General features: G+C 41.6%; 1 protein-coding gene across 1 annotated transcript in view; it reads right to left on the bottom strand.

Moving 5' to 3' along the window:
* The window catches only part of ankar (ankyrin and armadillo repeat containing), a 155,555-nt gene that overhangs the window by 66,960 nt on the left and 73,821 nt on the right, over positions 1-14,774 (bottom strand). The window contains 2 exon segments of the mRNA XM_060828124.1: positions 3,076-3,320; positions 7,327-7,431. Of these exon segments, the coding sequence (XP_060684107.1) occupies positions 3,076-3,320; positions 7,327-7,431 (350 nt within the window).

Genomic DNA, 14,774 nt, shown 5'->3' with positions numbered 1-14,774 from the left:
CCAGAACCAAAAGAGATTCTACACACTCAACATCCAGCTATTAGGTGACCATAAGCAGCAAAGTGTGTGTATTGATACTTGGTATTCTGGTAGCAGGCAATTGAGGCAACTCTACTGAACCATCACTGCAAACCAAGGAATGGTTGCTGGGTGATGAAGATGCTGGTAATATGGTTCTGATGCTCAATTTATCCTCATTTGCAAATATTTTATAATAGGTCCCACAGTATGTCTACATTCTACATCTGACAGAAAGCTTTCTTAATGAACTCTGTGATTTGACATGCCCATTATTATTTGCTAAAACAGTATGTGGAGACTATAATCAGGAGTGGATGGTTTTCACTATTATACATTCAGTCAACAGTTAGTTTCACTGAAAATGCAATAATGTGTTTGACAGTGCAGAATGATGGAATGTATGACAGCTGTGAGCTTTTCTTTGATACCCTTTCCCAATCTTTAATTTTGTAGCTCTGCATTGCAATGATGTGCTAATTAACATGTTGTACCAAGGAGAAATAGGTAATGAATACTGTCAATAGTCTCCAACAGATGAGCTGAAGCAAAAATTGGCAGAGGCTGAAATATTTGAATAAAGTTTCAAATTTGGATGTAATCATCATCCAAATGCACATTGTACTAGCTCTCCTCATTGAATTTAAGGTTCAAATTCATGTTTAAACTAATTTTTATTAATGTAAACATAAGGTTTTCATGAGCAAGTTCAGTCAGACAGTATTTTAAAACATATTTAATGTATTAGAAGGTACTTATATAATGTGCAAAAATTTGAAGTTGTTCATTTTGAAAGGAAAAACAAAACAATATTATTTAAATGGAAAAAATACGCAGAAACGTGCAACCCAAGTGGAGCTGGAGTACCCATACATGAAACACAGAAAGCAAGCAAACAGGTTCAGAAGGTAATCCAAAATGCCAATGGAATGAGTACGAAAGTTTCACTGCAACTGTACAATGTGCCGGTGATACTACAACTGGAATATTGCAAGCACCTTGGTTCCCTCACCCAAGGAAAGGTATTATTTCATTGGAGACTATTAAGAGAAGGTTCACCAGTATGGCTCCCAGCCTGGAGGGATTTTCCCATGAGCAAAGTCTAAACAGGATAGGAGCTGAAAATGTGTTGCTGGAAAAGCGCAGCAGGTCAGGCAGCATCCAAGGAACAGGAAATTCGACGTTTCGGGCTTAAGCCCTTCATCAGGAATGAGGAAAGTGTGTTCAGCAGGCTAAGATAAAAGGTAGGGAGGAGGGACTTGGGGGAGGGGCGATGGAGATGTGATAGGTGGAAGGAGGTCAAGGTGAGGGTGATAGGCTGGAGTGGGGTGGGGGCGGAGAGGTCAGGAAGAAGATTGCAGGTTAGGAGGATGGTGCTGAGTTCGAGGGAATCGACTGAGACAAGGTGGGGGGAGGGTAAGTGAGGAAACTGGAGAAATCTGAGTTCATCCCTTGTGGTTGGAGGGTTCCCAGGCGGAAGATAAGGCGCTCTTCCACCAACCATCGTGTTGTTATGTTCTGGCGATGGAGGAGTCCAATGACCTGCATGTCCTTGGTGGAGTGGGAGGGGGAGTTAAAGTGTTGAGCCATGGGGTGGTTGGGTTGGTTGGTCCGGGTGTCCCAGAGGTAGCCACGGGGTGGTTGGGTTGGTTGGTCCGGGTGTCCCAGAGGTAGCCACGGGTTGGTTGGGTTGTATGGTCCAGGTGTCCCAGAGGTGCCACGGGGCGGTTGGGTTGGTTGGTCCGGGTGTCCCAGAGGTTTCCCCTGCCCCCACCTTGTCTCAGTCGATTCCCTCGAACTCAGCACCACCCTCCTAACCTGCAATCTTCTTCCTGACCTCTCCGCCCCCACCCCACTCCGGCCTATCACATCTCCATCGCCCCTCCCCCAAGACCCTCCTCCCTACCTTTTATCTTAGCTTGCTGAACACACTTTCCTCATTCCTGATGAAGGGCTTATGCCCGAAACGTCGAATTTCCTGTTCCTTGGATGCTGCCTGACCTGCTGCGCTTTTCCAGCAACACATTTTCAGCTCTGATCTCCAGCATCTGCAGACCTCACTTTCTCCCCTAAACAGGATAGGACTCTACTCACTGGAGTTTTGGAAAATGAGAGTTGATCTCATTGAAACATACAGGATTCTTAAGGAGATTGACAGGGTAAATGTTCAGAGAATGTTTCTTCCAGGAGATTCCATGACCCTAGGCACCTCAGAATAAAGGGGTGCCAATCTAAGCCTAAGATGTAATCTAGAATCGAATTCATTGAGGTATGTCATTTCACCAAAGATATGCTCTGGCCATCTAAAATAAATTAACTGAAACAGATCTGTTATGCTCTGCACCATTTACATTCCATGAACATGTCTGTGCAAATCTCAGAAACTATGCATATGTGGGTGGGATTTCTGATTTCTGGAGCTTTTGGTATTTTTGCCTCAATATAGGCGCTTGGAACCTTTACAGTGTCTAATCTGTCAACAATGAATAAATGGACATGAGGTAAATGGAAATGAATTCCCAGAATTCTGTGAGGAGGCATTTATTGTTTTCATTGGCTTTCAGCAATCAGTTATTAATGAATGTAATATTTTTAATACTTATAACTTTTAAAAAGTGGTCTATAAATTTCCTTACTTTGAAAGACCTCCTTAAAGGCTTGCAAAGTAATTGTAGTACAACTACAGGTGTTTAATTTGACCTGCACATGGCCAGTTTAAGGATAGGGTCTGTTATCAGCACAAAAGAATATGGAAACCTGATTTGAGTTTGACTTGCATTTGAAATTCTTAATTTTATTTGTACTAGTTTGGCTAATTTTAGTCAAATTGCATTGGAAAGACCAATGTAACCTGACAGAAACTTCGATGATATAAAGAGAAAAAAAAGTTCTAAAATTGAAGCGATTTTTTAAAATGCTAAAACATTCTGGAGTTCAAAAATGGTGCCAAAGCATTCTATAGTTCAAAAGAAAACAACATTATGATGCCATCTCTTTGAGAGTACATTGAATTCTACAATTTAAAAAAAATTAGTACTATGATCAAGTGTTACTTACAAGGGAAGCGATTAAACTGGCGTTATCATCAATCAGGGCAATATCATACAGGATGACAGAACAACGTGATTGAAGCTCAGGCTGTTTACTGTGCAGTAATTCAATAAGAACTGGGATGATATTATAATCAATAATCGATTGGCAGACTTCAGGATAGGTTGAGAGATTACACAGCACAGCAGCAGCAATACATTGCAGTGTCTCATATTTACTGTGTAACAGATCTACAAGAGCAGGAATGCTACCTAAATCAAAGAATTGAACAAGTCAGTGTTATATAGGACACAATCTAGTTTCTTATACTTTTCAGCAATTTTCAATTTTCTGTGTTTATTGAGAAGTTCTGAATTTATCGAGAAATCAGAAAGTGGGACATGAAGTCAGCTCTTGAAAAGCAAGTAAATTCAAGGCAGTAAAGAAGGGTCAAATGGCTTTCTTTCGCTGGTAATATCTATGTATTAGTGCAACACAACAAAGCAGTGTATGCTTAATCCAATCATTGTCAATGAGTCAAAATCCTGAAACTCCCTTCCTATCAGCACTGTGACTGAACCCATACCAGACAGACTACAGGTCAAGAAGGCAGCTCACCACCATCTGCTTAATTACCCAAAGGAATAAAAAAAGGTGGAGACCCTTGACCAATCGTTGTCGTATCTTTTTTTAAAGCTACTGAATACTAAACTTCATTTGAGGCCTAACTCCTTATTTTCATGAGGGCTTCAAAATATTAAGCTGCCAAAGATGTACTTTATGGTACTAAAAGTAGTGGGAGTACTTTTTTCCTAATTTTGTCACTGCATTATTAATATAAAAGTGCCTTGAATTATACTTTCCAAAGAATCTCACTAAGTAACTCAGTTTTCATTCCACCACCACCCTTGACCTCTACACCAAGAAAAGCAAGTGCAGCAAACGGATGGGAACTTTCACTTACAAAGCACAGGGAGTCCTGATATGAAACCATATTGCCATTCCTCCACAGTCATTGTGTTCAAATCTTGGAACTTCATAGAATCCCTAAAGTGTGGAAACAGGCCTTTCAGCCCATACTGATTCTCCAAAGAGCATCCCACCCAAACTCATACCCTAGTGATACTGCATTTCCCATGGCTAATCCATCTAGCATGCATATCTGTGGACAACTTAGCATGGCCAAGCAAATAAACTGCACATTTTGGACTGTGGAAGGAAACAGAGAACCCAGAGGAAACCCACAAAGACACAGGGAGAATGTACAAACTCCACATAGGCAGTCACCCGGGGATGGAACTGAACATGGGTCCATAGTATTTTATGAGGTAGCGGTGCCAACCACTGAGCCACCATTCTGCTTAAACTTCCACTTGAACAGCATGCACTACAGATGCCATCACCATGTCCTAGGCGATTAGGGATGGATAATAAATATTGATCTTCTCAGCTCATATTTCTTAAAATAATGAAAATAATCAGTACCAGACCTAATAAAATTTCTTGTAGCTGATACTGGAATTATGTACAGCCAACATACATTTGGGCCAGTAAAGTAGAATTAGCAGTGCTGCATCTCATAAAGATGACATTCAACTTATCCAAAATTATCAAAACACTTCAAAACACCACCCTGGGAGGAAAAAAGGTAGTTTAAATATCAATATTGTATGGATAGGTATAAAAGCAAAATACTGTAGAATATGAATTTATCTTTGTTAATTGGGTATCACTGGCTGGCCAGCACTTTTTTTATTGGTCTTGAGAAGGTGGTGATGAGCTGCCTTCTTGAACTGCTGTTATTCACATGTTGTTCGTTGACTCACAATGCCCTGGAATTTCCAGGACTTTGATCAAGCAACAGTGAAAGAACAGCAACATGTTATCAGTCAGGGTGGTGAGTGATTAGAGGGAAATTTTCAGGTGGTGGTGTTGCCATGTATCTGCTGCCCTTGTCCTTCTAGAAGGAAGTGATCATACATTTGTTGTCGCAAGGATATATGGTGAATTTCTGCAGTGCATCTTATAGATAATGCATACTGCTGCTACTGAGCGGTGGTGGTGGAGGGAGTAGATGCTAGTAGATGTGGTACTAATCAAGCAGGCTGTTTGTCTTGAATGGTGTCAAGCTTCTTGATTTTTGTTGGAGCTGCATCTATTCAGACAAAGGGAAGTATTCCAACATACTCCTGACTTCTGCCTTGTAGGTGGTGGACAATCTTTAGGGAGTCAGGAAGTGAGTCACTTGCTTCAGTATTCCTAGCCTCTGACCTGCTTGTGTGATCATTGTGTTTATGTAGCGAGTCCAGTTGAGTTTCTGGTCAATGGTAACCATAAGGATTTGGTAGTAGGGGATTTAGTGATGGTAGCAGCATTGAATGCCAAGGGGCAGTGATTAGATTGTCTCTTATTGGAGATGGTCATTGCCTCGCATTTGTATCACAGAAATTACTTGTCACTTGTAAGCCTAAGCCTGAATTTTTTACAGATCTTGTTGCATTTTAACATTGTCTAATTCAGTATCTGAGGAGTTGCAATCATCAGTGAACATCCCCACTTCTGACCTTATAACAGAGGGATTTATCAATAAAGCAGGTGAAGGTAGTGGGCTGACGACACTAACCTCATGAAATGCTGCAGAGATGTCCTGGAACCACAGCCATCTTTCCATGTGCCAGATGTAACTCCATCCAGCAGGGAGTTTGTTCCTTGATACCCATTGATTCAAATTTTGCTAGGGTTCCTTGATGCCATACTCGGTCAAATGCAGCTTTGATGTAAAGGGCTGTTACTCTCACCCCGCATTTGAAATTCAGCTTTATTGTCCATGTTTGAACAAAGGAGGTACTGAGGTCAGGAGCTGAGTGGTGGAAGTCAAACAGGGAGTCACTGAGCAGAATCCAGTGCCTCCATCCATTTCTTGATATCATGCAGAGTGAATCGAATTGGCTGATCACTGGTATCTGTGATGGTGGAGGCCACTGGAGGAAGCTGAGTTGAATCATCCACTTGGTACTTATGACTGAATATCGCTGCAAATGTTTCATTCTTATCTTTTGCACTGTTGGGCTCTTCCATCTTTGAGGATAGGGATATTTGTGGAGAATCTTCCTCCAGTGAGTTGTTTACTTGTCCACCACCATTCACGAATGGATGTGGCAGGACTGTAGAGCTTGGTCATGAGCTGATCACTTCACCCAGTCTATTACGTTATGGTCATGCTGTTTGGCATGCAAGTAATCCTGTTTGGTAGCTTCACCAGGTTGACACCTCAGTTTTTGGTATGCCTGGTGCTGCTCCTCTTAATTGAGCAATTGATGATCCAATGACTTGATGGTAATGGTTGAGCGGGGAAGAGGCTGGACTGTGAGGTTGCAGAATGTGCTGGAGTACAATTCTGCTGCTGCTCATGGCTCACAATACCTCATGCATTCCCAGTCTTGAGTTGCTAGATCTGTTAAAGTCTATTCCATTTAGCACAATGATCGTGCCACACAAAATAGTATACGGTATTCTCAATGTGAAGCTGAGACTTTATGTCCACATGGACTGTGCAATGATCACTCTTACCATGACTGTCATGAACCAATCCATCTGCAGCTGGTATGTTTTTCCCTCTTGTTGGCTCCCTCACCACCTGCTGCAGATACAGTCTAGCAGACTTTAGGACCTGATCAACTTGATCAGTGGATCTGCTGCCATGTTATTCTTGGTGATGGACATTGAAATCCCTCACACAGGATTAGAATGTTAGAATCTAGAACTAAAACCAAATTTTCCAGAAACCAATATTTTTGTTATTTAACTAAGCCTGTGAAATTTGAAGCACTTATGCAACTGATCATTCTTATTTGTTTTCTGGAAGCCGAAAAGCATAATTATAAAGATTATGGCCATCTCCCAGTAATTTGCATTCTTATTTCCGTTCCATGTAACAAGGGACCAGAATTCTGAGAAAGAGATTTGAGATGAGGGAGTACGGGGCATAAGCATCAACAACATTTGAAAATGCTTTTAAGTTAAGAGATAGGTTGCAAAGTAAAAGGTATAGGAAGAAAAATTCTGCTGCATTAGGGAGATGGAAGACTCTCCCATGTCTGATGGTTTAGATGAAAAGGATTCATTGTAGACTGCAATCAGAAAAATGGAAAATCCACTTGGGAACAGAGTTGAAGGGCCTGATTGATGTTGGGAGTGGTTTATCAATGAAGATAATCATTTTAATGTTTCTTGTCATTTCTATTGGGTTTGTTATATTTTCACATTAGTTCTTCTCACCTGCAGAATGAATTGCTTTCCAGTATTGCTTGTCTGTTACGCAAAGAACCTCAAGCGATCTCACTCCCATTTCCTGCTTTTTATATTCTTTGCTCTTCATCATTTCTAGAAAAAGGAAGATGGGAAATTTTAAACAAAAGTACTGAAGTGAAATACACTGAAATAAAACAAAAAAAAGTTTAAAATAATCAGCACATAGGCAACTTCTGGAAAGAATAATAGAGAATTTTTAGGCCAATGACCTTTCATCATTACAGAATGAAGATAGAAACGTAAGAGTGTTTAAGCTTATAAGAAGATGACAGAAGGGAAGATCTGCTATATGGTGATGAGCAGAATAAAATAATAGAATTACAAAGTGATTATACCATAGAAGATACCATAGAAGATACCATTCAGATAATGCAGCAGCCTCAATTTGATAGTCACAACCTCAGCTGCAGTAAAAAGGCTTCTATATAGTACTTGATATGAATTGCTAATGTTTGTAAAATGTTACTTATGGGATACATGGGAATTAAGGTTGTGTTTCTGAACTGTTCACTTATTTTAATTAATTGTACATTCTCATCATTACAGAAGACATTCAATGTGATACAAAGAGAGTTCAACTAGTAACCGATGGAAAACAATGAGGTCATAGAACTATACAATCATAGAAATTTACAACACAGAAGCAAGGCCTTCAAGCAAATTGTGTTTTACTGGCTCTATAAGTGGGAAATCCAAAACCAATTCCAATGCTCTAAATATTCCTGACTGCTTCGTGTTTTTTGGTTGATGTTTCATTATACTGCAGCTGACTGCTTCCATGAGCTGGAAGCTGAAGCAGCAGCCAGTAGAAACAATTCATGGCTGTGCCTAAAAATACTGCTGTGCACATGATCTTTACTTCTACACCCAAAAGCACAGGCTTCAAGCATTTTTTTTCTTTCATGGGACACGATTGCTACTAGAAAGGCAAGCTTTTCTCCCTTTTTCTCAAGGGAAATTGGAGAGAAAGTGATGGTGAGTCGCATTCTTAATTGTTGCAGTCCATTAGGTATAGATACACAGAATTCTGAGTATGGGAGCTCTAGGATTTTGACTGGTTGTATAATTACAAGTCTGGTTGGTTGAGGCTTGGAGAGGAATTCTTTGTATTCCTTGTTCACTTCTGTCCCACTCTGGATACTACTATCCATATCCTTTTGCTTAGTGTGCATAAATTTCTACTTTCCCAATGTTCCACAAAATTGCTTTAAAGCCATACTTACAGTTCTAGTTATTTGATTCACCAGGATTTAAAGATATCACTTTTATTTTAAAGACCAGGAATATTTATCAATGCTATTCACTAATCAGCTTCTTTCCCTGTACTCATTCATGCTGACGCTTATAACTTCACTCAGCCACTACTGTTAGAGAGCAGATGTTGACACTCTTCTGATAATTAAAATTGAAACACCCAGACAGAACCACCTCACCTCATAATCTGATAAAAGAAGTGCGTCAAGGGGCATAACTTAACTCTCACCTCCCAATTTGTTATCAAGGAGTGGTTAACTGCAATGGAATCCTTTCAGCTACTCTAGACCAACTAGTAACAATTTATTTATCTAATTCCCAACAGTGAACAAATTAACAGAATTCCAACAAACTGAACAAATACTCCCTAACTGTATTAAATTCCATTGGTATGTTATTTCAATAACACAGGTCCCACTTATATAAAGAGGAGAAAGTGAGGACTGCAGATGCTGGAGATCAGAGCTGAAAAATGTGTTGCTGGAAAAGCACAGCAGGTCAGGCAGCATCCAAGGAGCAGGAGAAGCTGAAAAATGTGTTGCTGGAAAAAGCACAGCAGGTCAGGCAGCAGCTGAAAAATGTGTTGCTGGAAAAGCACAGCAGGTCAGGCAGCATGCTGAAGAAGGGCTTATGCCTGAAATGTCGATTCTCCTGCTCCTTGGATGCTGCCTGACCTGCTGCGCTTTTCCAGCAACACATTTTCCAGCTCCCACTTATATAAACCCAATTAAAAAGAAAACAATAAATTGAAACATAGTCTCTCAAAATTCACAGAATTCCGGAATGCTCCTCTTCCTCTCCGCTGGTGTTGGAAATATTTTCTCGGAAAGTCTTCTGTTCTGATTGGGTCTCTCCGTGGAAGTCTCCTGTCCAAAATTCCTTCTCAGTCATTTTCTGGTGTAAAGAATATTTACTAAATGTGCCTTGTACCTTTATAGACAGATAATGCTTTCTAGAGGGTTTTCTTGCAGGCATGTCTTGTGAGAGCTCAATATTTCATTCTCAGGTGCCACTTTGTTCTCACCCCTTCAGATGGCATTTGGCTTTCTCTCTTCATTTTCAAATGCCGATATCTTTTGTACCCATGATTACCTCTTAACTTCTTTACAATTGGATTGATTCAAGGTAGTCAAAGCCAACAAATTTGAATTCAATTGGTCCTTAATCTCCAAGTGCCTTTTTAAATTAATTGAAACTGTTGTCTGGGTAAAAATGTAGCTTGGGCCTGCTATCTGAAAAGTCTCTAGCTTCAGTTTTGGGGCTCTGCACAATGCTTGCAAACTTCCAAGCACAGACAAAACACAATCTCTTAACGGTACAACACCTGTTTTTCAATTCACTTCACAATTTTACCATTTTTGTTTTTTTTAAAATATATTTTTATAGAAAACTAAATTTTTAAATGTTACAACAAATACAAAACAATACACTTCAAAACAATACAAAGAAAGAACACAAAAAAATTCAAAAACCCAAACCACCCTCATGTACAAATGTATAAATATATATAAAAATATACTTTTAAAATCCCAACTAACTACTTAACTAACTAAATAATAACTATCAACAAATGAATAAATAATAATAATACAGCTCAGCAAAACAAAACACTAACTCTTGAATATTGAGAGCATTAATTTTCACATATTCATACGTTCCCAGTTCCCCATTTCTGGATATTGTACTCATAAAACATAATCAATACAGCTATATAAATGTTCTTATTAGTGAGGCAGACAAATCTGTGTCCTGGTATTCCAAAAAGGGCTGCCATGTCTTACAGAAATTCTCCATTTTGTTGTGTACCATACCTGTAAGAAAATCCAAGGGACATGCTCAATAACAATCTTACGTGACAGGCCTGGGGGATTTTTGGACAGTCACCCTAACAAGATATTTATTCTTGCACAGAAAGTGAGGATGTTGAAATGTTTTCTCTTATGTGCATTTACAAGGAATACACGGCAGACCAAGAAGAAGAGAGATCGGGTCCTTTTCCACCTTTACACCCAAAATCCCCTCCATTGCACCTGCCACAGCGCTCCAGGATATTTGAAGCCTACTACAGTACCAGAGACAATGGGTAAGAGTGCCCATACTAACTTTACACTTGAAGCATGCTGAAGATACTCCTGGTTTAAATTTTGACAAAGTGGGCCCCTGTGGAGAATCTTCAACTGTAAAGCATTGGTCCTATTGCAAATTGATATCTTTCTTGCATTTTGCCAAGTATCTTCCCTTGCCTCTAAGGAGACCTCAATGTGTAGCTTGCTCTCCCACACCCTGCAAAGCCGATCAAACACATCTGAGAGGCTGCCCCCCCCCCCAATTGATGATGTAAAGTTCTGACAGAAAGTGTACCCTTAGCACAGAGCACCTTCCTCTCTATTTCAGATTTGTAGGGATCAGTTAAAAGTGTAGTTCTTTCTTGAATAAAACTCCTAACTTAAAAAAAATGAAAGAAGTCCCTGCTAGGTAGCTCATATTTCTGTGCTAATTCAACAACAGATATCAGAGGGTCTCCCTCAAACAAATCACCCATGCAAGACACACCCCTAGCTGCCCAATGTTTGAATCCTGAATCCATCATCCACAGTTGAAAACCCAGAATACTCAATATAGGTGTAAGAAAAGATGTTTTGCCAATATTGCCTTCCCTCTGCTGAATTGCCCTCCATGCTTTAACAATATTGATAACTATTGGGTTATGGCAATATTCCTTAACTGTCTTCATTTTGTCCAAAAACAGCAAGCTAGTTTGGGGGCACCTTGCCTGGGAGGTTTCGATATCTAACCATATTAAAAGAGGATTCCCACAAGCCCAATCACTCACGTAAGATAAAAGTGAGCTTAGTTGATGGTTTTTAATATCTGGGAGATCCACTCCCCCCAGTCTGTGAGGCAATTGCAGTTTAGCTAATTTAAAAAGGGGCCGCTTGTTCTGCCAAATAAAAGAGCTGAAGCAGCCATTCAGTCTCCTGAACTTTTGCTTATTGAAAATCAGGGGAGCATTCTTATTGGGTACAACAAATGGGGGGAATATTCATCTTAATGAGAGCTATCCGACCTAACCATGAGACCAGTAATGCCTCCCATCTTTGAAGATCTTGTTTGATTTTGTAATTGAACAAAATTAGTTTTAAACAACCGATCAAGAACTGACGTGATGAATATGCCCAAATACATAAAACCCTCCTGTGACCACTTAAATGGGAATTGAGATTCACCCTTAAGACCTAGCACCTTTGTAAGACCACCCACAGGTATAGTCTCTGATTTTGCAAAATTAATCTTGTACCCCGAAAAGGTGCCAAAACAACCTGATGCATTGTATCAGGTGAGGCATCGAAATGGCTGGATTTGACAAATGAGGACATCGTCCATGTACAACAAAATCTTATATAATTTTGACCCCACTTCTAGGGCTGATATATTGGGATCTGTACGAATGGCCCCCGCCAACGGTTCAATCACCAATGGAAAGAACAATGGCGAAAGGGGACAGCCCTGTCGGCTGCCCCTTAAAGTACTAAAATCACTTATTCATACCCCATTGGTGCTGAGTGCAGCAAGACGGTCACTGTAGAGGACCTTTATCCATCTTATAAAAGCTTCGCCCAAGCCAAACCGCTCTAGAATATAAAAAAGGTACGGCCACTCAACTTGATCAAATGCCTTCTTTGCATCTAGAGAAATCATTAATCCCTGTATTGACTGTTGTTGACATGCTTGAATTATAGTAAACGGTCTGCTAACATTATTGGAGGAGCGGCGGCCCTTTATGAAGCTCATCTGATTCTTTTTAACAATAGAAGGTAACACAGTTCCAGCCTTAACGCAAAAGTCTTCGAGAGGATTTTAAGGTCAACATTTAAGAGTGAAATGGGCCTGCAAGAAGCACAGTCCTCTGGAACATAGAACATAAAACATAGAAAGGTACAGCACAGAACAGGCCCTTTGGCCCACGATGTTGTGCCGAGATTTAATCCTAACATAAAATATAATATCTTAACCTACCCACCTCTCAACTCACTGCTATCCATGTGCATGTCCAGCAGTCACTTAAATGTCCCTAAGGACTCTGCTTCCACCACCACAGCTGGCAACGCATTCCATGCATTCACAACTCTCTGCGTAAAGAACCTACCTCTGACGTCTCCTTTATACCTTCCTCCTAATATCTTCAAACTATGACTTCTCGTACCAGTCCATCCTGCCCTGGGGAAAAGTCTCTGGCTATTGACTCTATCTATTCCTCTCATTATTTTGTACACCTCGATCAGGTCTTCTCTCTTCCTCCTCTCCAGAGAGAAAAATCCGAGCTTACTCAACCTTTCTTCATAAGGCAAGCCCTCCAGTCCAGGTAGCATCCTGGTAAACCTTCTTTGCACCCTCTCCAAAGCCTCCACATCTTTCCTATAGTCGGGTGACCAGAACTGTGCACAATATTCCAAGTATGGTCTCACTAGGGACTTGTAGAGCTGCAGCAAAACTTCGCAGCTCTTAAACTCGATCCCCGTGTTAATGAAAGCCAAAACATCATATGATTTCTTAACAACCCTATCCACTTGGGTGGCAACTTTGAGGGATCTATGTACTTGCACACCCAGATCCCTCTGTTCCTCCACCTTAAAAAGGAACCTTTCCTTTTTTAAGAATAAGTGAAATATTGGCCTCTCTTAGAGATGATGGGAAATGATCATGACTCTATGAGTCATTGAACATGCTGAGCATCGGACCTGACAATATGTTCATAAATACTTTATAAAATTCACTGGGAAGTCCATCAGGACCGGGTGCCTTTCCACTCTGAAGCTGCTTTACAGCCTCTTACACCTCTTGCTCTGATAAGGGGCATTGAGAAAAGACTCCTATTTTGGGGTCACACCTGTAAGCTCCAGATCCTTGAAAAAGGACTCCATCTTGGCCTGCCCCTCCTCACAACCCTCAGATTGGTATAATTCAGAGTAAAATCCCTGAAATGCTGCATTACTCTTTTTGGAATCACATGTTAGTTTCCCAGCCCCTTTTCTAATCGACATATTGGCCTGAGGGCACTCTTTCACCTGGCTACTTGCCTGGTCTGTCACCATGCTCATACAACCTGTATTTTACGTAAGTAAGCTCCTTCTTTGCTGTCGGCGCGAGCACGGAATTCAATGCAGACCGCAGTACCATAATCCTCTGTAGCTTGGCCAACGGAGGCCTGCTGCAAATGTGTTGCTGGTCAAAGCACAGCAGGTTAGGCAGCATCTCAGGAATAGAGAATTCGACGTTTCGAGCATAAGCCCTTCATCAGGAATAAGAGAGAGAGAGCCAAGCCGGCTGAGATAAAAGGTAGGGAGGAGGGACTAGGGGGAGGGGCGATGGAGGTGGGATAGGTGGAAGGAGGTCAAGGTGAGGGTGATAGGCCGGAGTGGGGTGGGGGCGGAGAGGTCAGGAAGAGGATTGCAGGTTAGGAGGGCGGTGCTGAGTTGAGGGAACCGACTGAGACAAGGTGGGGGGAGGGGAAATGAGGAAGCTGGAGAAATCTGAATTCATACCTTGTGGTTGGAGGGTTCCCAGGCGGAAGATGAGGCGCTCCTCCTCCAGCCGTCGTGTAGTTGTGTTCTGCCGGTGGAGGAGTCCAAGGACCTGCATGTCCTCGGTGGAGTGGGAGGGGGAGTTAAAGTGTTGAGCCACGGGGTGATTGGGTTGGTTGGTTCGGGCGGCCCAGAGGTGTTCTCTGAAGCGTTCCGCAAGTAAGCGGCCTGTCTCACCAATATAGAGGAGGCCACATCGGGTGCAGCGGATGCAATAGATGATGTGTGTGGAGGTACAGGTGAACTTGTGGCGGATATGGAAGGATCCCTTGGGGCCTTGGAGGGAAGTGAGTGTGGAGGTGTGGGCGCAAGTTTTACATTTCCTGCGGTTGCAGGGGAAGGTGCCGGGGGTGGAGGTTGGGTTGGTGGGGGGTGTGGATCTGACAAGGGAGTCACGAAGGGAGTGGTCCTTGCGGAACGCTGATAGGGGAGGGGAGGGAAATATATCCTTGGTGGTGGGGTCCGTTTGGAGGTGGCGGAAATGGCGGCGGATAATACGTTGTATGCGCAGGTTGGTGGGGTGGTAGGTGAGAACCAGTGGGGTTCTGTCTTGGTGGCGGTTGGAGGAGCGGGGCTCAA

The sequence above is a fragment of the Hemiscyllium ocellatum genome, chromosome 7, assembly GCF_020745735.1.
Source record: "Hemiscyllium ocellatum isolate sHemOce1 chromosome 7, sHemOce1.pat.X.cur, whole genome shotgun sequence".
NCBI lineage: Eukaryota > Metazoa > Chordata > Chondrichthyes > Orectolobiformes > Hemiscylliidae > Hemiscyllium > Hemiscyllium ocellatum.
Note: the sequence above shows the minus strand (reverse complement) of the source record. Positions and strands in the feature narration are given on the sequence as shown.